A 27272-nucleotide genomic window follows, 5' to 3' on the forward strand; every position below is an offset into this window, starting at 1 on the left:
GTTGTAGATATAGACTAGATATAAGGAAGAAACTTCCTGTGATGGGGGTGAGGCACAGGTTGCCCAGAAAAACCGTGGCTGCCCCATCTCTCATGCCCATAGGCTGCTATGAAGTCTCCGTGCAGCTTCTCTTCTCCAGGCTCAACAGCCCCAGTGCTCTCAACCTGTCTTTGTATGGGAGCTGCTCCAGCCCCTGATCATCCTCGTGGCCTTGTCTGGACTTGCTCCAAGAGCTCCATGTTCTTCTTACGCCAGTGACCCCAGAACTGTATTCAGCACTTCCAAATAATATGTGAATATGGGAGACTGATCTGAAATCACTGTGTCTATGTTCTCAGCAACGTTTTTAGCGTTTTCTTGAAGCAAGTGCTTACTGTTCCAAGAGGATGGGAGGTATGTCTGCCTTAGAGGGATGTATGACCATAGAACGTTTAGGGTTGGAAAAAAAGGGAAGATTATCCAGTTCCAACCCCCTGCTACGGGCAGGGATGCCTCACACCAGACTGGCTCTGTCCAGGCTGGCCTTGAACACTGCCAGGGATGGAGTATTTACCATTTCTTTGAGCAGCCTGCGCCAGTGCCTCACCACCCTCACAGTAAAAAGCTTCTGCCTTATACCTAACCTGAACTTCCCCTGTTTCAGTGTAAACCCGCTAGCCCATTCACACCGCACAGGGACTCTTTCCCGTCCATGCCCGGCGCCGAGCACCTCTCCTTTGTTCGGTGCCAGGCTGCGGGTCGGCGCAGGGCTGCCCGGCGCGGCCGGAGGGCAGAGGCGGGCCCGGCAGCACCCCCCCCCGTCCCGTCCCGTCCCGTCCCGCCCGGCGCGGAGGGGCCGGTCTGCGGGCGGGGCGCCGGGGGCAGCGCGGGCGCCGCGGCCGGAGGAGCCGCCCCCCGCGCCGAGGTCTGGCCGCTCGGCCCCTCCGCTGCGCTGGGCGCGGCGCGGCGCGGCGGGGGCATGTGGCAGGGTCTGCCGGTGCTAGCCCTGGCCGGGCTGCTGGTGCTGGGCCGGGCGCCGGCGGGGCGGGCGGCGGCCTGCGAGCCGGTGCGCATCCCGCTGTGCAAGCCGCTGCCCTGGAACATGACCAAGATGCCGAACCACCTGCACCACAGCACGCAGGCCAATGCCGTGCTGGCCATGGAGCAGTTCGAGGGGCTGCTGGGCACCAACTGCAGTCCCGACCTCCTCTTCTTTCTCTGCGCCATGTACGCGCCCATCTGCACCATCGACTTCCAACACGAGCCCATCAAGCCCTGCAAGTCAGTGTGCGAGCGCGCCCGCGCTGGCTGCGAGCCCGTCCTCGTCCGGTACCGCCACGCCTGGCCCGAGAGCCTGGCCTGCGACGAGCTCCCGCTCTACGACCGCGGCGTCTGCATCTCCCCTGAGGCCATCGTCACCGCCGAGGGCGCCGGTGAGTTCACAGGACCGCTCTGTGCCCGCCAGTCCGGACAATGGGCGCCGGCGAGTGGGTGGGAGGGAGGGAGGGAGGGAGGGAGGGGAGCCCGCCCGGGGGGTCCTGTCCTCTCCGCTCTTTCAGGCTTTCTCCGAGCCTGTGTTCTGCCCACGCACACACACTTCTCTCTTCTCTCTCCGCTTTCACCAGCCTCATCGCTGCTGGAAAAGTTTTGCTCTTGGGATGGAGGGTGTGTGTCAGGTGACAGCCCTGCCGTCGTGGCGGGGAACCCTTAAAAGTGCGGGAGCGGCAACCCTCGTTCCGTGCAAACGGGAAGTGTCTCGATGCCCCGTGCTGCTGTTCCGCCGGCAGCGGTGCCTGTTCGGAAGACAGAGCCGCCCGGGAGCGGTGTGATGGCCTTCACAGCAGCCCCTGGCGCATCCCCGGCCACTCACCACCCCAGAGGGGCTGCTCCCCCCCGGCCATCACGCCCTGGGCGCAGCAGGCGGGTTGTTGGAAGGAGCCGTGTCCAGTGAAGGACATGGTCCCCTCAGCCTCCTCCCGTGCCAGTGCTGGAGGTGCACAGCTGATGGGCAGAAAACAAGCTCATCTTTGGGGTCGGCGTTGGAGGCACAGTTACAGCACAGGTTCCCCATTAGGTCCCTGGGCTCACAAGTTACAGTCTAAAGAGGAAGCCAGCTGAGATGCAGCCTTCCACTACTACTCATTCTTAGCTGCCTCCAGCACTGAGGCAGCTCTGGTGGTACCTGACCCCTGCAGCCTCCAAGGGGCTGTTGGAGCCCCATGGCATTTTTTCTGCGTCTGTCTCACTGGCTGCACTCATTGTGGTCCCACAGGCTGGCTGATGCCAGGTGTCCAGCTGCCGTCTATGGGTACTAGGAGCCAGGAGCATCTGCTGTTATCCCGAGTGAGCTTTGACCTTTACAAAATGACCACAGTTCCTGTCTTACTCGAGGAAAGCATTTGCTGCTGGTGGAACCAAGCTCCATTTCCATGCTGCAAAGCTGTAGTGTTGGTGGGTCTGCTGGACCTCTCCGTCACAGGAGTGGGTGAGCAAAACTGGCGCATGGGGGGCTGGAGCCTGAGGCAGAGCAGCACCCACACACCCTGCAGGCTCCTTGTGCTGCCAGGCTGTGGGAACTCTGGGCAGTGGATCCCACCATCCCACCTCTCTATCCTTCCCCAGCAGTGGCCTGTGAATGAAAGGGGTTTTTTACCATGTTATGCACAGCACAGTATTTGACTGTGCTTCTGTCCCATTACCAAATGCTTTATGTATCCCACTGCCAGCAGTGCCAAACACTGTAATTCCTGTTTTCCTTTCCTAACGAAACCTCACGCTTCAATTTCCTGACTGTGCTCCCCAGCTCAGCCTTCCCAGGTAAGCTGCTCTTTCCACTCTTCCTCATTTATTTGTAGGCCAGACTAACCCCATTCCTTCTCTGACTCTATCAGGTTCACCTCTCTACCTCTTGAGGTCTCATCTCGGTGACTATACACGCTGGTATCTCCGGTCATCTTGGTGACTATACACGCTGGTATCTCCAGTGGTTACTACTGTTTCTCTCTTAACTCTTCTAACTGCTCTCCTCACACCTTTCCATCCTTCCTTCCCCCACAGTTGTCCCCAGCCTGTGAACCCAACCAGCTATTTTTGCCTGCAGCTCCCTCACTGCTGTTGCTGCTCTCTGGGGGAAGCAGACCTGCTGTGATGTTTTGGGGCAGTGTGGCTTTGAACACGGAGCACCTTTCTCCACAGCATTGAGGTGCTTTCAAAACCACCTTAAAAATGGCTCCAGACTGTGCGAGGCTTGGCAGGTCTTCAGCGATCTGAAAGCAATCACATTCAAATCTGGAGGGAGGAAGTTTGGCTAAAATTGCCCCCAAGTTACCTATTTCTGAGGACCTCAGCAGTACAATACCCTCTTTGAGGGATTCCAGGGCTGGATCCATGAAAACTCTCTTTCAGTGAATGAGAACCTGATGACATTCTCATTTCTGGGCTGAAAATTTTGAACTGTTGCATTATGCACCAGACTGAAAGAATCCTTCTTGAGGGACTAAAACTGCTCCTTAGAAAGAAGAGTGAAGGATTCCTGTTCTAGGAAGAAGTAAGGTGAACACTTCCAAATTCAATTCTACAAATAAAGGATTACAGCCAAGTAGAAGACACGAATAACCAGCTGCCTAATGGGGAGCGTACAGAATACCTGCTCTTGTTTTATCTCCTGAGCACTCCTGCTCCTCGTGCTGTCTGTAAACGCCATCTCACAGAGCAGGCAGAACTACAAATCCATTGTTTCATGGGTTTCTGTTGTAGAAGAGAGTCCTTTTATTCTTCAGAAGTGAAACCTCAATTTTTCTTCAATTTTTAGCTACCTGCAAAGTTAACAGGAGTCTACTGTTTCCTTTCCTTTTGAGGTCTGTACATTAGTACTGGTGAGAGTTAATGCATTTATCTAGTCCCTTCCGTAAGGCAGCAGCCTGAAGGATGTTTGCCAGATGTTTGTCCTTGTTGGAGCAGGTGCAGGGGTTTAGGAAGCCCAGTTTCCATTCCCTTTCCAATATTAGACTATACGTCTTTCCAGGTGCATGGTTTAGCTGTATGCAGAGTCAGGTTGAGTGGCCTGCTGGAAGCTGCAATGGGTGAACATCATGCTGGGTCAGTTGCCATCTGCTCCTCTGTGCCCAGGAAGAGGTTGTACAGATGCTCATGAAAATTAAAGTAATTGCTCTTGACTCTTATTTCAGTGATGCCAAGTTGAAGATTGTTTGAAGTTCATTTGACTTTTTTGGCTAACGTTGCAGTAAAAGATGAGAAGCTCCCCTCTGGTGAGGTGCATTCCCCGTGCCCAATAGATTGTTGCAAAATGTGGAGAAACTGTGGTTTATAAAATCTGTGGCAAATCCCAGCAAGAGATTTCCTTTTGGCTATTGGGGCACAGGTTGTGATTCCTCCACAAACATCCTCTGGAACCTCTTCCCAAGTGCAGCCTGGGTGTTAAGATCTAAGACTTCCTCTTTGCAGGAACAAATGACATTCTATAGTGTTCTTCAGGGCTGCTCACTCATTGAAAGGGATGAGTGGCCTCTGCTGTGTCTAAACAAGCCACTGCTTATTTAAGGCTTGGTTAGAGGGATAGCTTGTGCTGGTTTCCAGAACGAGTGTGAGCTGGTGTACTGCAACAGGGATCTGGGGGGCTGAAGTTCCTCAAGTTACAGAGACCACCTTCAAATGTCATGTGGGAAGCTTGACTTTTCATTATCTCTGGGAAACACCCAGGTTCCTTTACAGCCAGGCAGCAGAGGGATGCTCCAGGTTTGGTATGAATGTGCTGGAGGCAGGTAACACTGATTGTTGTGGCTTTTTGTGGAGGATCCAACAAATCATAGGCCAGGATGGAGGCTGAAAATGTCTCTTGACAATACGTTAACATCCCAAATGTCAGATTGCTGCATGCTGATGTCTGATGTCTCCTATAGCTTTGATCCTGCATCTCTGTCCCATGCTTTTGAGGATGAAAGCAGTTCTGCTAGCAGACATTGGTTCAAGCTGTCTTCATCTGCAAGATGTCCCGTTTGCTTGCTCCATATATTTCAGCCTCTGTGTGCGTAAGCTGACGACTCCTTACATCTATCAGGTTATCTGCTTCCTTTGTTCAGGGTCCTGTCAGATCTTTAGTCTGTAAAGCAGCAAGAAGTGCAGATAGAAATACTGTCTTGAATCTAAAATTTCAGCACTGGGACCCGTCTGTGATATTACACATAATAAATGACCAGCCTGACCACAGCCATCATTGGTGTTGGAATGCTGATTCAGGAAAGCACTTAAGCACGTGTGCTTGGCTATACTGTCTATCAGAGTGTTTATAACTCAAGCAACATGTTTATTTCTGTTCTGAAGAGGCAACTATCAGTAAGACCAGAGCAGTGTGATCGGTACCATGTATACTGGAGAACAAATCTGTCTGTTGGGTCTGTGCCACCATATCTTATTTAGGTAGAAAAATAGCTTGAAGACACATCAGCGAGATGTTGGAGAAAGGAGAAGCAGCATCACAAGGTATCAACCATGTATAGATAGTGTCTGAGCCATTTAGGGTGACTGTCATAGGATGGCTGAGGAGAACTCTTGGATTTCTTGGAAAAAAAATAAAAGCTACCCTTAAACATTAAAGAAAATGAAATATTATTCTAGTGATGGAGACATTTTTTCTGAAATCTTATTTTAAGGTAAAATAAACCTATATAAACCCATAATCATATAAATATTTATAGAATCATATTAATCCGTGATTACTCTGTGTAGTTCAAGTCCTCCGTACCTGCCTGTCTGCCTGGATGAGTTAGTGGTTTCTTTGGGTTTTTTGCTTGGTTGATTACGGTGTTTTACATAGCATCCCTCTGAAAAGCAGTTAATGAAAATGGCTTATTGGAAAAAAACAGTTCGGATTTTTCCCTCTCCTCTTAAACAACATTTAATAGGAAGCCTTTGGATTGCAACTCTGGATAATACTTCCTCTTTGGCAATCCTGCTGATCATCAGTGACAGATACTTCTTTCAGAAAGATTGTTTTGCACAGACAAGACTTGGCACAGAGGTCGCCTCTGAGGAGAAGTGGAACAATAGGAAGTCAGTGGTTTATCTTTAAAAATAGCTTTCTTTCCTCCCTCCTTACCCCCATCTGCATTACAACTGGAAGAATGAGCAGTGTGCATCTCCTGATGGAGAGAGGTCTCTGCCCCTTAGCCTGCTGGGGTCACGGAGTGGGATTTTGTGGTGGCGGTACTGGCCCAAGACCCTTTTCCCATCTGTTCCCTCTGAGAAGGGACCAGCTGGTATGAGCTTGACTAGGGGAAGGATCAGGGAGATGGGAAGCCTTTCCCAAGACGTGTCGTACAGTGGTGGAGGTCACCGGTCCCCTCCACAAGCTCACTCTTTTATCAGCAGAAACTGCTCCCTAAATAAGGATGAATGTGCTAGGAAAGGTAAGCATCAAGGCAAGGTCAGTGCTTGACTCGCCCAAGCCCTCATAAGCAGGGAAATGAATCATGACACAACGTATCAGTACCTGTTTACTCCTTCTTTTGTCATTGACAGACACCCTGCCACAGTTGCAGAGCACAGCATCTTGTATACCATAGCCTACATACAGGATCTGAAGTGGCAGCTGTTTCCATTAAAAGCTGTTCTGAACACCATGTCTGAATTGCTCCTGTTGCACAACCAGCTGCTTCATCAGATATCTGCAACCTCTGGTTTGGGGCAGGATGAGTGACCTGGTGAATGAATGAATTACTGCAGAATTAGGAATGGGTTGAGGTTCTGGCATGTTGTAATTTGGTACAAATACAATGAGTGGTGTACCTAGGAGTGGAAATCAGCTTCTGGTGGAAAGCAGTTTAGTTCTGTGTTTGTTTGCAGGACCAGGTTTATATTGGGTGTGTTAAGTGTTTACCAGTCCTCCTTGCATTGGTGTGAGTTTGAAGGACAGTTCTTCAGCCAAGACACATGGGTATCGTACATCCAGGTGTGGCCAGGGAAGCCTGTGACCCCCTTACTGGGCTCTGGTTGATTTTGAGTTGTACTTCCAGAGTGACTTGACTTGGTTTGCTTGAATATCGTAAAGCCGTGACTACTTCGATCAGCCATGATTTAGGAGGGGAGAGTTCACTTCAGGGCTTCTTTATCCTTCCATGTTCTCTCTGTGGATGTAAAGATGTAAAACATTTAATATGATACTTTCCCATGGCTCCTCTGCTGATGAAGATTTTTTCTGCACCGAAACCAGGACACCCCAGTAACCATTTTATTTACATTGGGAATATGCCTTGAAGGTGTGAACAAACCATCCTTTTGTTCATAACTGAAGTATCTGTTTTGGTAGGAATTGTAGCTTGCTGGGCCACACGAAGCACCAGAAAGGGTTGCCTTGTCCATATGCAAAATCAGGCAGCCTTGAAGGCAACCTGAGAAGCTGGCTAAGACAACCAAATGAGGCGAGCAGTGAATGTGGAGAGCTTTCTCTGCAGGGGTCTTGAATGCCCAGGGAGTGATGAAACATCTCAGGACAGTTTTAGGCACATGGAGAGGTAGAGGCACCTCTCCTGGTTGGTGGCTTGGAGGTTTTACAGGCTTCTGTCTGCAGTGGGAGCAGATGGGAGGATGGTCAGTGTATGGACCCAAGCGCTCTCTTGTGCTTTTACTATGTCAAAAGGAATTGCAGGTTTAAAGCTACAATTTGTCTAAATGAACAGGGCAACAGAGGATTGGTCCAGGAGAGGAAGAATGAGAATAATTGTGGTCATCCTTTTAGTTACCATTTGCAAGAGGAAAACCATTTAAATTCCACTCTCTTCATGTCCTGGAATACCAGAAAGCACCTGATGCAGCATAAAAAACATTTAAATTTGATGAAGACCTCTTTTTTTCAATCTTATAATAATGGTAGAGGTCACAATTTTTAAATAGCAGTGATAACAACAGGGATATTTTAATGTGAGAATAGCTTAGGTGCAGTAAGTAGGAATTAGCGTGTGTAATTTGGTTTGGTACAAGGCAGCATGGGGAAGCCTTACAGCTGCCATGGAAGTACCTGCTAACCAAAGACCAAGCCGGCTTCATGAAAATGTTGGGCTTGTTCTATAAACTAAAATCTTGTGGTAGTTTGGAACTTTCTTTGGAAGAAAATTGATGTGAATTTTTTTATTAGCAACAGGATATTGGACATAAGAGCATCTATTCTATGCTATTTTCTATATCCTTTGTTCTTTATGTTGGTATGAATAGTTATGCTTGAGGTCTGAATTTTTCTGAAGTTAATTATTATGTTAGTGAGGGAATTAGTTGTTTTTCAGATTTTCTCTTGCCCTGTCATTTAGTCATATCCCCATTTATGTAAAGGAAGTTTCATGATGCTGTGAGTAGTTTTATATGTATTACGGTGGAGGTTTTTAATATTTTTTTAAAAAAGAAGTTTGGCCAAATTAGAAGATTAAGTAAGTAATAGTAGATTTCTTGTAAGCAGGTATTTTAAATATATATTTACAGAATTTGTGATTAAATGATGGCCTCAGCCCTTAAAACTTAGCTCACACATCTAAACCTATACCTTCACCTATACCAAGTATTATCAGTGTCCTGGGCTGTCTTACGGCCAGATCCTTACAGCTCAAGCTGCAAGAGAGGAGCTTTTGTTGCACGGTCAGGTATTCATTTGTCCTGTATTGTAAAAGCAGTGGTGTTGTGTGAGGGATCATATAAGGATATAATAAACATGATGTTTGTACGATACCAGCTTCCAGAACTGCAAAAAGCCTGCATAAACATTTGGGCATGCAAACTTAAAGAAATGCTTTTCCTTTGCAAGCTCATTTGTTTTCCCATTTTATGTATCATTTTAATAAAGTATACTGGCTCTCTCAAATCTTGTTTCTCTTGAATTTTTTTCCCCTTAACTTGTACAACATTCTATGCATTAACATACTTGGTTTTTATCATTAAGTGTATGTATAAATCCATTAAATTGTATGATTTAATAAACAATAGGTTTGAAATGGGGCATTTTACTAATGTGGGACACATTCCACTTACGAATGTGTCTAAAAGCAGTGCTTTGGACATAGTGCCTTTTTTTCCTTCTGTTCCTTATCTGTCCTTCAAACTAATCAGCATGTTTTTAAACTGAGGGGAAGGGAAAGGTCTGAAACATTTGCCTTGGCAGTTGCTTCAATGATGTGATTGTGGTTGGTTGGTTTGATTTCCTCAGTAACCCAAAAAACAAACCAAAAGTAATTTCTCCTTCATCATCTAATTAAATGCAAACAGTACACATACTTTTTGTAGACATGCTATAAATTTCCATCCTCATCCTCCCCTAGTAGAAATGGGATATTTAATTTGCGAAAGCATTTAACATCATGTGCTGGATTTGGGTGAAGTTCAGATAAGATAACATGTCAACTTTAACAGGCTGGCCTGTAGATCGTTACAATCTGTTTATTAATTAAGTGATGACGTTTTAATATACAAAATATTGGAGAATAAGAAAAGATGGCAATGTGGGTATATTGAAGTAATACCAAATTAAAAATACTAACATTTCTTTATATACATGCCAGATTTCCCTATGGATTCCAATAATGGCAATTGTAGAGGCGCCGGCATTGGTAAGTAGACATTAATAAAGCTGCATAACAAGCTATAGTTTTTCCATCTCTTTAATATTTGATTAAGTAAGAGGGGTATTGGGTGTTGTTTAAATACTCTTATCTTGTCTGGGAATCCTATACATTGTTCTTTTGTGTATCCCATGGGCAGGTGAGAGTTGGGGCTTCTCATCCTGTGGACCAAGAGGTCCACAACTCAGTTAACTCTTTAGCCCACCGTTTAGTGCTTTTCTCTTCTGCTTTTGTCAGGGCAAAATCTACAACAAATCAAGAGGGCTGTGCTGATTTCGTGAAACATTTTGTACTGAACAGTGAGAATAATCACTAAATGGATTTTCACTGGGCAAAACCAGAGAAGATAATGGCTAATTCTGACTTAAAACTTGTGGGTTAAGTTTGACACTCTGTAGCTAATGGCAAAACTCCCATTAACCTGAGAAAAAGTCAGCTTTGCCAGAAACAGGCACTGATCATATATATGTTCTCTAATACTCACATTGTGCTTTCTTTGAACGTCACTGAAACAGAAACTGGGAGAGAGGAGCTGGTTCTACCTCTAAAATTGACTTTATAACTGACCTTGGCAAGTGGCTCTGTGTTAGTTTCTATATGTCTAGATAGTAATTAGATATAATGCAGCGTTTTGTAAAGTTCTTTGAAGTGTAAATTTGAAAAGCATTGGGGCAGCTAGGAGTTACCCTTCTTTAAAAACACAGGCAGGTCTACAATTTGTTTCTATAACAAGACTAAAAAAAATTAATAAAAATACTCCAATGCCATCTTAAAATTAAGGGAAATTTGAGGGTAATCTTAAAATTAAGGGAAATTTCAGGCTGTGTATTCTTGGCTTGTAATTTAGACTGGTTTATACTACTTGTGCCATAGAGCAAAGTACTGTAGAGCAGGAGAACATTGAAGTGTACGACTTGTTGGACTTGAATGCTGAGATGCCTGTGGAAGTGTAGGTCATAGGAGCACATCTTTTATGGTCTGTTTCAAGGCAGCTTATAAAACAGGGCATACTTTGGCCTAAAGTATGCATGAGCTCCCAGAGGCAGAAGGGAAGCCAAAAATCACTTCCGTTCGTTGCCTTTGTTATTGTAATAAAGACTCATACAAAAGCTGAAGTCTGTAGGACTCTATATGTAGATTCCTGAGGATGTGTTTGAAATTCAAGGAAACAATACACTCTTCTTCAGAAATGTTCTTCTCTTTTCCTGTTTTGTTTTCTTCTTTTTGTATTTTCAGCTACAAAAATTCTTTCAATAGAAAATAATGATTTGAGAAGTCCATAACCAAGATTCATTTATTTTTTTTTTAATATGCAAGAATCTTATGTAGCAAAAAAAAGTTCTTTTTCAGACTCTTCATGTTAGATTTAACTAAATCACTAGCTTATATGCATTGGTATTTTAGCATGATGGTGTATAGAAATAGGCTGCATTACGTCTACTTCCAATTAAATATTAAGTCAAATGTCAAAATAGATGATCAAGTAATACTGGGGCCTGCTGTTTGAAATGGCTCCGCCAAACTCCACTTAGACACTAGGTTGAAATAAGTAAATATTTGCTTTAGAACAATAGCCATGCAGTATTGGTGGTGTTAATGAACACATGAGCCTGGAGCTTCAGCATGAGCACTCCCTGGGCACTAATGAAAATGTTTTTACCTCCATTATAGTTCCCAGCTGTCTGGAAGCTGCACCACTGGAAATGCTGCTTCAACAGTGCTCATTTGATTTACCTTTTGAAGGCCATCCTTACCACCATAGGGATGGCCTAATAATGCTTCTATTTTAATTCAACCTGAGGTTCTGGGTGATAATAAAACTGTGTAAAATTTACACAAAAATTGAGGAAGAGTCCAGAGCAGGATCAAAGGTGACACCAAACACCTGAAATAGTAAAGTGAAGCTGTTCAACCTCTTAAACTCAGTCTGTCTTGAACCTCCTGCCAGACACTGCTGAAGGGACATAGTTGAGGTTCCATTTAGTTGGGACCATCCCAGAAGTGTTCGGAGCAGGGAGCCACTTGGTCCCACTATGCTCCAACATGCTTCATCTGTTGACTGTAGTTCTTGGACAACTTATAAAGGGGCTGTGCCACTGTAGGAAATCTTACAGTATACAACTCCAAAGATGGAATGTATGTTGAGAATTAGCCACAAAAGTCCTGTTCCTTACAGTGAAGGCCTGCTGGCCAGAATATCCCAGTTTGCTAAACTGAGCTGAGCTATGTAGTCTCCAATCAAATGTCGAGTCATGCTTTGTCATAGTATTTGCTTTCTGTGTCTGTATTACAGCCTGTGCAATTAAAAATGCAGAAAGGAGGGCATTCAGTAAGTGCAATACTGAAGAGAGAAGGATGTAGAGCTGCAGCTCCTGCAAGCACAGAAGAGACCAAGACTGAACCTTGAATTGCCCTAAAGTGGAAGATTTTGTCCCTTCATACTCCCAAGTCTTTTTGTCTTTGTGTTACAGGGTTAGTTGGTTGAAGTAGTTTAGTTTGGTTTCTTAAATTTCAGCATGTCAAGTTTTCTCCTGGAAACCTTTGAGGTACATGAGACCTCAACATCTTCCAATCATGAGTTCCACAACATCTTCCAACAGAACAGCTCAGGAATGCCCTGTGGTTTTTAATATTTCACTTTCCTGTAATAAAGAAGTTGTTTTGTTAGGAGTGAGCTTGAGAGAGATGGTCACTGAACATGTGCTCTTTTCATGCTGAACGAAACTGTCTGATTTTGCAGAGCGCTGCAAATGCAAGCCTATAAAAGCGACCCAGAAGACCTACCTACGCAACAACTATAACTACGGTAAGAACAGCTGCATGGCCAGCTCCCAACATTTTTAAGGCTACAGTAAGGGGAAGATTCTCATTAAAAAAGCCTCTGGTCCCAGTTACTGATAGCAAATCCAATGGCACTTATTACAGATGGAGGATGTGGCCCAAAACATGTCCAAGTAAGAAGGTTGGAGGGGATTAGCTTAGTGTTAGTGAAAGAGTATCTTTGTTGACGTTGAGTGTTATTTCAGTGTCAGCACAGGCAGCTGGGATTCATGCACTTCTTTAGTGTGAAAGGGGATATGACAAAAATGACATTGTGGGCTGCTGTGTCTGAACTGTCTCTTTGATTTCCAGCTCCTGTATGCCCTGCTTTTGCAGGAAAGGATGTTTTTACTCACTTGTGTGCCTGCAAACTCACCATGGGATCTAACAGGCATACAAGGTTCTTTCTTTCTTGCATATCAGAGCCAGCAGCAAGCACCTGTTGTGCTGTCAGTAACATCTGTAAAAGTGCATATTATATCTTTTGTTGTCCAGACTGTCCTGGTCTTCAGGCATATGAAAGGTCCAGGCTGCTACTTTTCTTCATACTATTTTAAGTCAATTAAGTCAATGAAGCCAATGAATACATGTTGCAGGAACTGAACAATCAGGCCCATCCTTTTTCCCATTAATGATGTGAATACCCTTAAGCTCAGTGAACTTAAAGACTTCATTTAAATGGTAGAGATTATGTAATATTTATTAAGATTATGCATTTATGCAACTATGGTCAGATAAACTTCTTTTAAAAATAGATCCTATTAAAAGCTAAAAATATTATGATATTATTCAGACATCAATGGTTTTTTTAGATGACTAGTTGGTTTTATGTTGTTTTATTACAAATTGACTAGTACCCGCACACGGTACAAAGTCACTGACAATGCTACTGCCCATCTTGTCAAGCTCTTGAAATTAAAGAGGCTTCAAAATGCATTTGAAATTACTGTGAACCACAGCAAGACTTTGTTTCAAAATCTTAAAAGGCTTTAAGGAAGTGAATCACTTGGGATAAATTGTGTATATTAAATGCACAACTAATTAATTGTTGACAGCTATATTTAATGTGGTTGCAATACATGGTAGTTGATGGTCTTTATGGGCAATGCATGTGAAGAAAGAAGATGTGTAAGTCCATGGTTTTCTCCCATAATACCTTTTTCACATAGATTGGAAGAAATTTGGTATCCAGGGAATCTGCTATTTGTGAAAGATGTGGCATTCTCTAGAGCATGACCTCTGGATTGGCTTTGCATTTGCATGTAGTATCAGTTCACTTGGTGACCATGAAAGAATGAAAAGTGTTCCCTGTGAAAGGCAACTTTCTTTCTATGCAACTTAAGGCAAAAAGAAAGGGTGAGGGAGGAAACAATTAGACAGGTCATCAGGTCAAGATCAGGAGCATTTGGAGCTCATAAAGAGCAGAGCAGATTGGTGCTGGGTCACTGGAGAGAGAAAAAAAAGGTAAGGGCTTGTCATCCAGCAGTAGTTGGATGAGATGTGGGAAGTTTTAATGCACATTCATGTTTCATGAAAGGCTGAGAGTGACAAATAAAGTTTGGTCCCTTGTACTGCAAGCAGTCAAGAAGGAGCAGTGACAGCCTGAGGGAGAAGGAGATTCTATAAGGAATGAATAAAATATATTTAAAAGGGAAATGGCAAAGAAGAAGGGATGCTAAAGTTAAAGCCCAACTTAACCAGGACATAATTCAACTGATATGTAACTCTTGCTCATGGGAGTACTATTATGAGATATACTAAGCTACCTGGACTGTATTAGTAGAGGATGAAGTAATAAAGTGATGGGGGCAGGGACATTGCTGGAGTTCAGCTGAGCTTTAGATAATGGACCATGCAAAAGACTAATCCTAGAGATCACCAAGAATGGCTTAGGGGTGACCTGCATTATCTGCTGCTGCTAACTACACTCTTTGTGACTTTTTCCCAGTCATTCGGGCTAAAGTGAAGGAGGTGAAGACTAAATGTCACGACGTCACTGCAGTAGTGGAAGTAAAGGAGATCCTAAAATCTTCGCTGGTGAATATCCCAAAGGACACTGTAAACCTCCACACAAACTCCGGCTGCCTGTGCCCACCACTCAGTGCCAACGAAGAGTACATCATTATGGGCTATGAAGACGAGGAGCGCTCCAGGTAACTTTCTGATTGTCCTTGGAGCATATTTGTTGTTTGTTTCCTTGCCAATAAAGCTGAACTTCCGAGCCACCAGGAAAGGGAAACTTGGTGAGACTCTTTACATCTCCTTAATGGTATTCAGTGGGGCACAGGGGTCTCTTCAGGTACACAGATCTTAGTCTTGCATATATTGGGTTGTATAGCTTGTGTGTGCCTGTTGATGGAGTAACTGGTTGTCTCTGTTGTGTAGGTTACTCTTGGTGGAAGGCTCCATAGCTGAGAAATGGAAGGATCGTCTTGGTAAAAAAGTAAAGGTAAGAAAATACCTCACCAAAAGTCAATTGTAGCAGATACCGTGAACCATTTACCTAATCTTTTCAAAATGAGGGAACAAAGTACACATTAAAAGTTAACTTTGTGTGTTATTTGCTATATTACGTAGAAATGTGTGCTGAATGAACTGAAGAGATACACTGAATTATCCAAAATACACTAGTGCATCAGCAATCAAAACCTGTCTCAAAAAACAAACAGTGGGAGTGTTTTATCTCTGTAGGCAAGCTGTGAATTCTGCAACACAGGCCTGTTTCATTGGGATTGTGATACTGATTAATTAAAAAAGGGCTTTACAAGTGTTTCCCAGAACAAGACAAAATTACACTTTTTAGTGTAATTTATTTAAATACAGTACATTTACCAAATTGTGTGGATTAGCAGCTATTTTAAATTTACTTTCCTGGCTTAGATGAATGAGGTTCATGGTAAGGTAGTCATGTCATGGTGAATTGGAAGCAATGAGCTCAAATGCAAGCAATATATGAAAATGTATTTTAATGTTTTCTAATTTAAATGTATTCTAATGCCTTGCAAGATCTGGAAGGATTTCCTTTTTATGTTTTGATGAACAGCAGATGACTTCAATGTTGTTAGGATTGTCACTTTACACAGAATATTCTTACTTTGACCTAACTGCTCTGCTGTTGATTTGACCTAATGGTTGTGCCAGTGCAAACCAGTCTCCTCTTCCACTCAACACTTTTTTCAAGAGCGATAATGGTGACTGGCAGGAAAATACTGTTCTGATTACAAATGCAGGATTTTCTCTGTGTGCGAATTTGTCACATCAACAGAGATGACATGAGTGAAAAGATATGAAGATCTTACTCAAATTGTTGTTTGATTTGGCAGAACCTCACAAAATCCAGGGCCGCAGAGTACTACATTACCACTGTGGGCTGACTTCTGTTTAGTTTTAGGTCTCAAGTGGCAGTGTCGTTTGTTGGTTACTTTTTTTTTTTTTTCTGGAACTCAGTTATTTTCTCACTTGGAGAATCATAGAATCATTCAGGTTGGAAGGGACCTTAAGATCATCCAGTTCCAAGCCCCTGCTACAGGCAAGGACACCTTCCACTAGACCAGGTTGCTCCAAGCCCCTGTGTCCAACTTGGCCTTGAACACTGCCAGGGATGGGGCAGCCACAGCTTCTCTGGGCACCCTGTGCCAGCACCTCAGCACCCTCACATGGAAGAACTTCTTTCCTTATATCTAACCTAAATCTCCCCTGCTTAAGTTTGAACCTATCACCCCTTGTCCGATTGCTACAGTTCCTGATGAAGAGTCCCCCTCTGGTATCTTTGTAGCCCCCTTCAGATACTGGAAGGCTGCTATGAGGTCTCCACGCAGCCTTCTCTTCTCCAGGCTGGAGAGCCCCAACTTTCTCAGCCTGTCTTCATATGGGAGCTTCTCCAGTGATCATCCTCGTGGCCTTCTCTTGACTTGCTCCCACAGCTCCATGTTCTTCTTATGTTGGGGACACCAGAACCTTTCATTCACAGAGGGTACAAGAAAGCGAGGAGTTGGTTTTTCTATTTACCAGTGACCTCGCATTCCTCCAGGCTAACACAGTGGAAACAGCAAAGGTTTATGTTTTGTTGCTGCTGTTGTAAAGACATGAAGTTGATTTACATACAAGTTACTTACTTAGTTTTTCTTTTGCAATCTCTTTAGTAATTTCTTTGCCTTTCAATATGCAGCGCTGGGATCAGAAACTCCACCACCTCGGGAAGGGGAAGGGAGAGCCTGGACACAGTGACTTGGCTCCAAAGCCTGGCAAACCCAGCAGTGCCCGACAAGCACGTAGTTAGATGTGGAATGCCGTACCTTGACTTGCAGTGGACTATCTACCAAGACTTCATTGTTGGAGCAGCAAAGGAGAAATTGCACTATTGCACGTTATATTCTATTGTTTACTACAAAATAATGTTTTAGGTTATATTAGTTTTTATTCTCCCTCTTGTTTTCTGCATTTTTATTTTTTTTTTTATTTGTGCAAGCTCTGGAAATATATATTTTTTTTTGCTGTTACTAATAGCTGTAGAAAACTGCCCTTATGAGATGGGGAAAGACAAGGATATGTCCAATTTACCATTTTATTTCTGAATCTTCTTAATGAGAAAATTCAGATGTAAGCAGGAATGAAATCTAGCAAAGACCATCGCTTAAAGTCATGGCTTGCACTCACTTCTGCTTTCATTCATTCTTAATCACTATTTGCTGAAACATTTTGTTGGGGGGAGGTTGTTCGAGTGCATAATTTTCTATTCTGAAATATATAAAGAAATGATGTTAAGAGAACTGTTTTAATCAATATCCTTTTAAGTTTTCATATAAAGGAACGACTTGTGTAAGTCAGAGTCTTAAGATATTTCCTGTGACAAACTCAGTGTGCTTGTACACAGGGGACTTGAGTCTTCCAGTGCTGTGGACCTCACAGGAAAGGTTGTATAGTTCTCCTACCACAGAATGTAATTTATAATATACTTCTCTTATAATGGCAGATTTTTCCCCCTTTTTCTTTCTTTTCTCTGCTGAGTTGAAAGAGTATACTGACTTTACCAGGCCTGCTTATCAGTACAGGTCTGCACTTTATCCTTTCAATTTTGTGGTTTATTCTTAAATCTGTGCCTACATAAACAAGTGTTCAATGCTCAGTAAAATATGTCCAATAAAAGAATTGTAGTTATCAACATGGACCTTCTCTGACTTTTGAATCAACATCATATTTTTATATTACAGTTGAAAATATAAAAAAGCGGAAAAAAACTTAATTCTTGTGCTTTTATAGATTTTTTTTTTGCAGAGTCAACATATTGGAAATAATCTGTTTTCCTATTTTCCCATGTTTAAAAGAAATCAAAATCAGGTAAGTAAAAGAGCAGCCCTCTTTGCTGCAGTCTATCTACAGAGGGGAACCCACTCCAAGATGTAAATGGCTGTTGGGTTCTACCTGTCAGTATTGTCTCAGGTGCATTAGGGCTGCCTTTCATTAAGAAGACAGTATTGAATTGTTAGGTATTTTGAAAATATGATGATAATAAGTAAACACAGAAATATCTGGGAATATTTAGAATCATGCTGGTTTAATATTTCAGTTAATAACCACAAGTTTTCCACTGGGCTGTCAACCAAACAAGTTGAAGCATAGAACTGTTTCCTGCAATACTGATTTTTTTAAATTTTATTTTATTTTTGGTAATTAAAAATGAGGAGGTAACTTAGGGGAAAGATGGCTCTAAAGGCTAGCAGTGGAATATTAATCCTCTGCCTAGTTCAGTGTTTGCTTAGGGTGCTGCAACAAGCTGGCTTGGAAGCAGCAGAAGGACTTCAAAGCAGAAGCTGAATTAGAAGAATGAAAATTATTTAAACAACAACAACAAAGCTATTGGCATTTAGAAACATCATTGTGATGCATCTTGAGCTTTGTGGCTTGGTGTTTCTGTTTTCATCTGCTCTCTTTCCTGGTTCCTTTGTTTTCCAGCCACACTAGCAGCAAGCAGGCCTGTGATGGTCACAGTAGGCATGGCAAGGTCAGGATCATCCCTGAAGCAGCAAGTCCTATGAAGCCAATAGTCAAGGATATTTAATTATTGAGCTTTGGACTTAGTTATTCTCTTTTTGAGAAATCAGTGAATAGCAGACATTTAATGAGAGAAGGAAAATCTGCTGTACAAAAAGCCAAGAAAACCAAACTTCTGATTAATCTTGTTTACTGCTGTCCTCCTGTCCCCATTTTCTGATCCTTCTGAAGAAAGCAGGTTGTTATTTTACATCTCGCTTAATTAGGTTTTAGGTCAAGACTCAATTCTCGACCCAAGACCTAATTTAGAATTGGAGTCTATGGTGTAAATGTTATCCTTTTTATCTTCCCCAAGTTGTGCTGAGCTTTGCTTTTTGCCTCCCCTCTCTGTCACCCCAGTCGTGCACTCAAGGCACATCAGTTTCTGCTAACAGGTAATGTTTTACTCAAATTATTTGTAAAGGTCCTGCTTCCCATTCAGAATCTACTTCAGTCCTCTCTTGAGGTAAAATACTCTTGCTTCATATTTTTTTTCCCCTTGCTAGGGTTAAAGGAAAGAAATAGATCTACTTTATCTCCTGATGTGAACTGGTTTCTGATCATCTGCAAGTCCTTAATGTTTTATTTGCTAGGCTGAAACTCGTGCCCGTTCTTCATGTGATCAACAAGCTGCTGACCAGAAGATGAAGCAGGTGTTTTTGATGTCACTGACTGCTGGTCTTTTGCATCCCCAGTGAGGAGGAGAGGGTGATGTGGCTTCCTCTGAAGGACAGCAGTGGTGCTAGTGGTGGGTTTGCTCCTCTCTGCACTATGTCAGCCAGGAGGCTTGGTTACCTGACTCTTCCCTCAGCTAAGGGAGCAGTTGAAGAGGTAAGGGTAGCTTGCTGAGATGCATTCACTTCTGTAAGGTCAAGGTCTTGGCAGCAGTCGCCTGAGATGGATGGTGGGTGAGGAACATCTTGTCTGGGGCTGTTACGTGTAGGGGTTTCCCATGCAGCAAGTGCTGGAATGGCTGGGAATCCATGGGAATCCATGTGAACCCATGTGTATTGAGCTGATTCCTTTAACTTTCTGGATCTGAGTTTGATATTGAGAGTATTTGTACTGGAGGAGGAGTCGTCTGGGAGCAAACCTGCCAAAACATCATCTGGCCATGGGTGTTACCAGGGAAGAGAAGCAGCTGTCATTCCTGTGCTGTTCAGTGTGGTGCTAGTAAGTGACCCTGCAGTTCATGCAGGGCTCTGTTCTCCGTAGAGTCTGGCTTCATCACTGGCTTCGGGAAAAAAAGACCCTGGATGGTTATAGAGCACTTCTAATATGGGCTCTGACAGTGTGTCTCCCTTAAATGACTGTCCAAGTGCTGGAAGAACGCTGGTTTACCTGTTTCCCAAGCTCTTATATGTTGTCTGTATACGTTTATATAGCTTTTAACCTTCCCTTTTTACCTGCAGTGAAACTACTTGAAGGTCATAGTCAATCTATTAGAAAAACTTTTGTAGCTATGGAAAGAGTACTGTATAATCATTAGGAGTATTTACTTGTTTCATTGCAGAACTAATTTGTTCAAAGGCAGTACTAAACTCCTAAAAAAGAAGGGCAAACTAAATGGTATGTGACAGCCAGCTTGTTAATTGTGTACAATCTAGTTATTTTACTGGGTGATGCAAATACCTACACGTGCACATGTGACCAAGTGTCATGGGATGTATGGAAGGACTGATTAAAACCATGCCTTTCCCACATCTGGGTTATATTAGCCCAGAGAGAGAAAAACATGCAGCTTAAAATCTCTGTGGATAATTACCCTGGCAAGTTGCTTATCAGAAGGCAGCTCAGCAGAGGAGGAGGCAGGAGGAACAAACACCAAAGTTGTGTATTCACAGGCAATGTCTCTAGCTTCTCCAGGGGTTGACTCCTGGTTTTAATAAATCTGCTCTGGACATGTTAGCAATAGGAAGGAAACAACAGAACTTGATTTCAGCCTGGGTGTTGTTATTTAGGTGTACAATTCCTTCTGTTAAAGCCAATAATAAGCAGAGTCTATAGGGTGAGAACAACTTTTACATTGATGCTAATGAGAAGAGCACAATTCAGTTGAGCAGGGTTGCAGGGGGAGCCAGTATCAGGAGGCAGCCGGGGGTGCTCCTGCTTTCAGAAAGCCTTTGTTCAGAGAAAAATGCAAGATCAACATCCCTGGGGAAGGGACAGGGAGCGAGGGCAAGGGAAGGATGTCAGCAGTTTTAAAGGGAGGATATCAAACAGCTCATGTAATAGAACTCAGCTGGAATTGGGGAGGGCTATAAGATTCTAGTGTATCAAGCTTGAGAAAAGTGTTAGTCAAACATAACATTGATGATGGGATGAAATATGTATGCTCTGAGTTACACCCTGGGTGAATCCAGTGCCTGCTGGAAAAAAGCAGGCTGCAAGGGTCCTCATCTCTGCAGGGCTGCCAGTGCCATTGTCTGGTTCCCCTGCTCATTGCTGCTGTCCTGTAAGATACCAAAATCCACTCCTTAAAGGGTTTGTATATTATAAATTAGGCAGGTAAGTCAACGACATAGTAAGAATGAATGAATAAATGAATATTATGCACTGTGGAAGTAATACAGCTGGTGACACTTAAATCCAGCTGTGTGGGAGAGATTTACTGGCTATTAGCTGTTTCTCTTCCCTCACATGAAATAAATTTCATGTCAGCTGGTCATGTCTGCTCACAGTGCAGTCCTGATAGTCTGTGGAGCACATAGACTTGGGATGCCGGGCTTTTCTTCCCACTCTGGCAGTGCTGCTGTGTAACTTAAAAGAAGTCCTTTGCTTCATCTGTATGACAGTACAACAGCTCCCTGTCCCGCAGGAGAGAGCTTTGTAATCCATATAGGGGGATTTTCATTCTCACCGTCATATGGTACAGGTTACTTGATTATTATTTCCTTTGGACAGTGATGCTGAAGCTCGGGTAGATGCAGGCTCTGGTGACAATTGCTGTCCTGCTGCATATAAGCCATGTCTACCTTTTTCTTCACACCGGTGCTTTGCAAGCCTTCAACATAAAATGAATGAACAGAAGAAGAAGAACAAAGTGATACCATCCCTGCAATACAGTTGCCCTTTCCTGAGGATATAGAATAGAGATAATGCATAAGATGCATTCCTGAATGGTTACTGCATCAGAGTATTAACAAGGACAACACCAAATAGTAACACATCCAGAAAGCTGTTTGTAACCGCATCGTCTGCAGCAGTTGATAGCCCCTCTGACCCGTCACCCTGGGGATGGCAACCCCACTCCCCTGAGCGCTGGATTAATCAGTGTCTAGTTCTTTCCATACTTCCTAACCTCTGAAGAGCATCAGCCCATGCTCCAAACCTGGAGCTGCCTTGCACAATTCTTCCTGGACGTAAAGTACACCCCGATTTTTCAGCTCATCCTGGTGGAATGTTATAGATGCAGAATCAGCCGCACCACGTTAGGAGCCGTAGCTATTTTGATGGGCAGCTTCTCTATGGTTATGAAATAGGGCAGGTGAGGACATAGGAAATTCTGAGGCTGAATGACTCCCTCAGCAATTCCCTATGAATGAGCCCAGGTTATGCAGTAAAACCCAGGGGAAAGACTCCATGTCAGCACCAACTAAACCCGCCGTTGCAATCCAAGGTTGGTCATGGAAAACCGAATAACTACTTCACAGAGCAGCTCTTAATGCCTACACAAGGCCCAAATAAGCCTTGTCGTGCAGGAGAGATTATTCATTTAGAGTAATCCTGTGCTGGCAGATATGGTGCTTCAGGCCAGTCAGCTGCCACCTCACTCACTTTAATGGGCGATACTGAAGGGAGACGGGGGTGAGATGTGGCTCTGCTCTTGAGCACCTTTCCCAAGCAATGCACTGTGAATGGCAAGTGATGCACCACATCTCCATTCCTGGGCAGAAGATGCCATATGCTTGCAAGAATAAAGGAGTAACCTTCCACATCCTATATGTGAAATGCAGTAAAAATGTGAGACTCTGAAACATTCTGCCTCAAACTGGGTCCCTGCAGCTATGGGGTATTTCTGGGGGTTTCAGTTTAGCTTTCTGGATGATAATTTCTCACGGAAGATAAAGTTGTTCATTCCTGTGAGTAATTTTGCCACTGAGAATGCCACCAAAATGCTGTGCAATGGGTGGGTTTTCAGCAGCCTCAGGAGGTGCCGAGTAGTTAAAAAATTCAGGTTTCCACAGATGAGATAATGTTACTGTAAGACAGCATCATGCCATCACAGGTGAATATAGTGGGACTGAATGCACAAACCATCAACAGCTCTAACATTAGGACTTCCTAAATGTTGAACACTTAACATAGCAAATCTGTCCTCCCCATACAAAGATTTGTGTGTGGCTATCTAGGGTTTAAAATAGGAGACTTGGAGAGATTTTGGTTATGTGATCCTATATGGTCCAGTGGAAAGACTGAACATCTTTGTCCTCAGTATGGACCCATTTCTGGCTCAGGTGGTGTGACTTCTTATGGCCCTTTCTTTGCTGAGACAGGCAAATCTGCACCACCTATTTTTATTTGTCCCAGACTGAGTATCCCTAAATGGACACTGGTCAGCAGGTCTTCCATCCATAATCCCGGCTTGTTCCAGCTTTTCCTTCTGGGAGGTTGTTTGTCTGAGTGAAGGGATAACCAGGCTTCTCCATCCCATGCTCCAGGGACTACACAGAGAAGCTTCTAGTCCCTCTGCTCCCCTTTCCCAGTGTTGTTTTCCTGCTCCCCCTGGCCTCCTGGAGCCTTTATCCCAGCAGCCTTGCTCCTACATCCTATCCAATGTTTCCTGAGGGCTTCCTCTCTGATGTGGGCTTCCCTCCTGTTCACCGCTGGATGCTGGTCTTGCTTTTCCTCTCTCACCTCTCCCTTTCTGCACTGTGTGTCTTTCTGACTCACTCTTCCCTGCTGTTTCCTGGCTGCTTATCTCCCTTTCTTCCGTTCATTGTCCCCCATCCCTGCGGCTGGAGTCAAGCCTCCTGCCGCAGGCTGATGCATACCAGGGACATTTGCTTCCTTCCATTGCCTTCTGTCTCCTTTCAAGGTGGTTTGAAAGTGTATCAGTTACAGGGAAATCTGCTTGATCTTTGGAGAATTTAAACAAAAATGCTCAGCAGCTCTTGGTATATCACTGACCTTGCGGCAGCCCTCAGGATTTAATGTCAGATTTCTCCCCCCACTCCAGACTGCAAAGGAATGAAAGTGCTGGAGCTGCTGAGAGAGGTCTGGCTTCTCCTTGCCTGTGTGGGTGGACAAAGCATTCTTCCCTAGCTTTGCCCCTGGAAATGACTGTGTCTGAAACCAGAGCAAAACAAAACAACCCCAGCCCAAAACCAGATGATATTTAATGTTTCAGTCTGTGCAGCTATTCAGTTGCTAAATATTTCAGCTCAGGGCTTACATCTTGGCAATGGAGAGCTGGGTGTTATTAGAAGTATTGGGCAGCCTTAAATACCACAGTGTGAGAAGAAGCCTTTCAGCTGATGAGTAAGTACTGAGTACCATTGCTCAGCATGGACAGTTTCTTCTCCAGTACAAAACACAGCACAGGATGTTCTTAACATACCACTAAGGAAAAAGAAAAAAGACAAAAAAAAAAAAAAAAAGCTAGCGTTTGCCGGTTGAATTTCAATCCATGGTTTTAGCACATTCATTCTTGTTTAATGTCACTATGCATCTGCAGCTGTCAGGAGGGCCAGCTCTGGATGGGGTTGGGGAGGCTCTTCAGGCTACAAGTTCTGCTGCAGAGAAGTTCCCATCCATCCAGCACGTGGCTGCTGTGACAACCGCCTGGCATCAGCTGGAGCCCAAAATGTTCTCACGCCTTCCATGTACAGCCAAAACGTGCTGGTTTACCTTAAATGGCCCTGAAGGTCAGGCTTTTGGTCCTTCCCTACTTAAAATCACACAATAAATGAGAAGCAAGTGCTGATGCCCACATTCCTGAAAAAAGGTTAACTCAAAGTCCTTTAATCCTTGACTTTTCATGTTGAATCCCGGGTAACCCTCTCTTATCCACTGTAAAGTCTCTGTTAACTCCCAGAAGGCTGTTTGTCTCCCTTAAGCTAAAATTCTTTTCCACTTTTGATGTCCTTCCTCATGATTTGCTTCCCCATCTTTTTGAGAATTTAGATTTACGTTTGTAATTAAGGCTTTGTGAGGGCTCCTGGAGAATATGCAGGATGAACCCAATGGTGAATAGGTTTCACACTGCTTTACTGTGCCAGCCCATGTGCTTGGAGGTAGGGGTTTTCTTGCCATTCCCTGTCCTTCTGAGACCAGTCAGATGTTTGGCTCCAGGAGAGTTCATTTGTTTTCTTCAGGCACCACTTGTCAGATAGGAGGAAGTTTCTCCAGTGATCTGTGAATGGGATGAATAGAAATAATGGGAAATATCCAAGCATCAGCCACACAAGACAGTTGGGCATCCTATGTGATTTCAGGCATTTGCAAGAAAAAAAGGATGGAATTTGTTGCTTGTTTGAGCCACCACTTGGGCATGTCTGAAACCACCCTCTATTACAGAGGAAACTCTTCCTCCCCTACTGCTGTAGAATAGTTTACAAGTGATACCAAGTCCTGCAGCATTCTGTGTAACCAGCAAGTAACTTTGAAGAACTCCTCTGTTCCAAAAATCAAATTCAACACATGCTTTAAAGTCTGTCCAAAGCTTTTTTTCTGCTCCTGCTGATTGGCCTGAATCTATCTGAAACTCAATGTTGGTTTTTAAAGGTTGCAGTTTCAGCAAGGAAGGAGTTAACCTTTTCTGCCTGGGAGCAAGGAAATTCTTAGTTTTAGCGCAGGCATTTTTGCAGAGTTAGAGGGTTGAATCAACCATGGAGAATTAATTCATAGCCTCCATGTGCTAGAAGAAAGATACACATCTTTGCTAACAGATTTGCCATCCAGAGGAGACAGGAGACATATCTCTGCCTTCAGCTGGATTTCAGAGTACTTTGTTCCTGGAAGGCTGAGAAGGTAAATGTCAGGTTATTTCTGTCTTTGCTGGTATGTTCATGGAAAACCTATTTAACAAACTGCTTTCCCTGTCACTGCTCTTAGTTGGTGCTCCCTCCCCAGTCAAGGATCTCATTCAACCCCTTGGGGATCTCTTAATGCACTGTTCACCAAAGCATTGCAGGCTTTGAAGCAGTTTTTCCTCTCCTTTTTTGCCATCCCTACCCTCCACCAGCACTTCATATCTCTCCCCTTAGTTCCATGTGCTCCACTACATTTTTTTTCAGCAATGCATCTTCCATATTGCACCTCTCATCCTCTCCTGGGCAATTCCCTCTATGGTTATTCCTAGGCCACACAGGAATCCTCCTCTGCCCTGCACAGCTGCAACCCACAGCTGGATCCTGGCTTCTGCTCCTCTGCTCTGCTCATGGCCATTAACAGCTGCAGGAGTAACACCCCAGGCTTCATCTGCAAGCCAGGGTGAAGGAGGATGTGGTGGGGAGGGGACTAATAAAGCTGGGGACTAGATATATAAATCCACTTCTGCTGTGTGATGTCCTGTCTTTCCAATGTTGTTCAGCCCAGTAAATGCTGCACTGAATGGAGCTGAATGGCGCAAATGTGTCAGGGAGGCAGAGGCAGGCATGTCCTCAGGCTCGGAATATCATCTGTGGCTCGGAGGAAAAGCCTGGTAGCATACTATCTTCTAGAAGAGCTGAAGGGCATATTGCCTTCCTCTGTAACTCAACTAAGAGGTTTTTGTGTGTTGCCATTAAGAAGATGAATAAATATTTCCTTTCACTTTTCTGATTAGGAAAAAAATCATCCCGCAGTGGACTTTTTGCATGGGCATCAAAGGAATCGTCTCATTGAGCATCAGACGCTACAGAGGAGGTCATCATCACTGTTGTGTTTCTAATCACCTTAAACTAATTTATTACAAATATTTTTATGTCCCAAATGTTTCTAAATTTCTTCCCCTTACAGCTTCTTCAGAGATGCAGGGTATGCCTGTAAAGGGTATTCACTGCTTCTATTATCCACAGGTATCCTCAAATATCACATTGTCACTCATGGAAAACACATCTAATTAAATTTCTGCAGGAAGAGAAATGTGCATCATTGTCAAAGACATGCTTTTGCCAGGTATTCTGTCCAGCAAAATGCTAGAGAGGTCCTTTGGGGTCTGCTGGTATGCTTGTAGTGGGCTTTCCATGCTGACCTATTCTGTTGAGTCTCATGTATGTTTTAGGGCTGATTTCTGTTTGACAGTGGGGGTTTTTCCTATTTGCATTGTTCTTTTTAAAGTAGCCACCCTAGTATGTGACAAAATGATACAAACAGTTTGACAACACTTTATAGAACCCTTCTGGATGTCTATGACGCTTTTTAAAAGCATTTTCTAAATCATTTCAGAGCAGGAAATAGCCCAGAAAAGTTGCTGATCTTACACTAAGACCTACCCTGTGTTTCGCTCTTTCAGAAGAGAAGCTTGATTTCCATCTGATGTCAGTGTTTGATGACTTCCACATGCCCAGTATTTTAAACAGCTTAAGCTGATCATATTCTAAGAATGTTTATTTGGACTGTGGCTGATTCTGAAACTGTTTCATAACGGGTTATTTGATATGCTTTGGTGGTATGTGGAAGACACTTCCACCTATAAACACAACTGATGTAGATTCGCTTCATGTTGTTGTAAGTTACATGGTTCAGGTTAAAATCCCCTTAAATTCCATACTTTTGAGGATAGATTTTAGCTTTTTAGACAAAAAAATTATGCAAAACCTTTAAAGACCTATCTCCAACAGTCAGTTAAAGAACAAACTGTGAATCATTCTGTGAAAGCTCTATGTATTAGCCACAGAGCTT

At 43.7% G+C, this 27272-nt stretch overlaps 1 protein-coding gene across 1 annotated transcript; it reads left to right on the plus strand.

Annotated features, from left to right (window-relative positions):
• Window positions 1-914: 914 nt before the first annotated feature.
• On the plus strand, window positions 915-17577 carry FRZB (frizzled related protein). The gene is made up of 6 exons (XM_061458079.1): window positions 915-1412; window positions 9537-9584; window positions 12337-12402; window positions 14365-14569; window positions 14802-14865; window positions 16585-17577. The coding sequence occupies exons 1-6, from the start codon at window positions 959-961 to the stop codon at window positions 16693-16695; spliced, it is 948 nt and encodes a 315-aa protein (XP_061314063.1). The 5' UTR covers window positions 915-958; the 3' UTR covers window positions 16696-17577.
• The last annotated feature ends 9695 nt before the right edge of the window (window positions 17578-27272 follow it).

Source organism: Pezoporus flaviventris, unplaced genomic scaffold (genome assembly GCF_033815535.1).
Source record: "Pezoporus flaviventris isolate CSIRO_AGI_PZ_B2104156 unplaced genomic scaffold, CSIRO_AGI_Pfla_v1 ptg000001l, whole genome shotgun sequence".
NCBI lineage: Eukaryota > Metazoa > Chordata > Aves > Psittaciformes > Psittacidae > Pezoporus > Pezoporus flaviventris.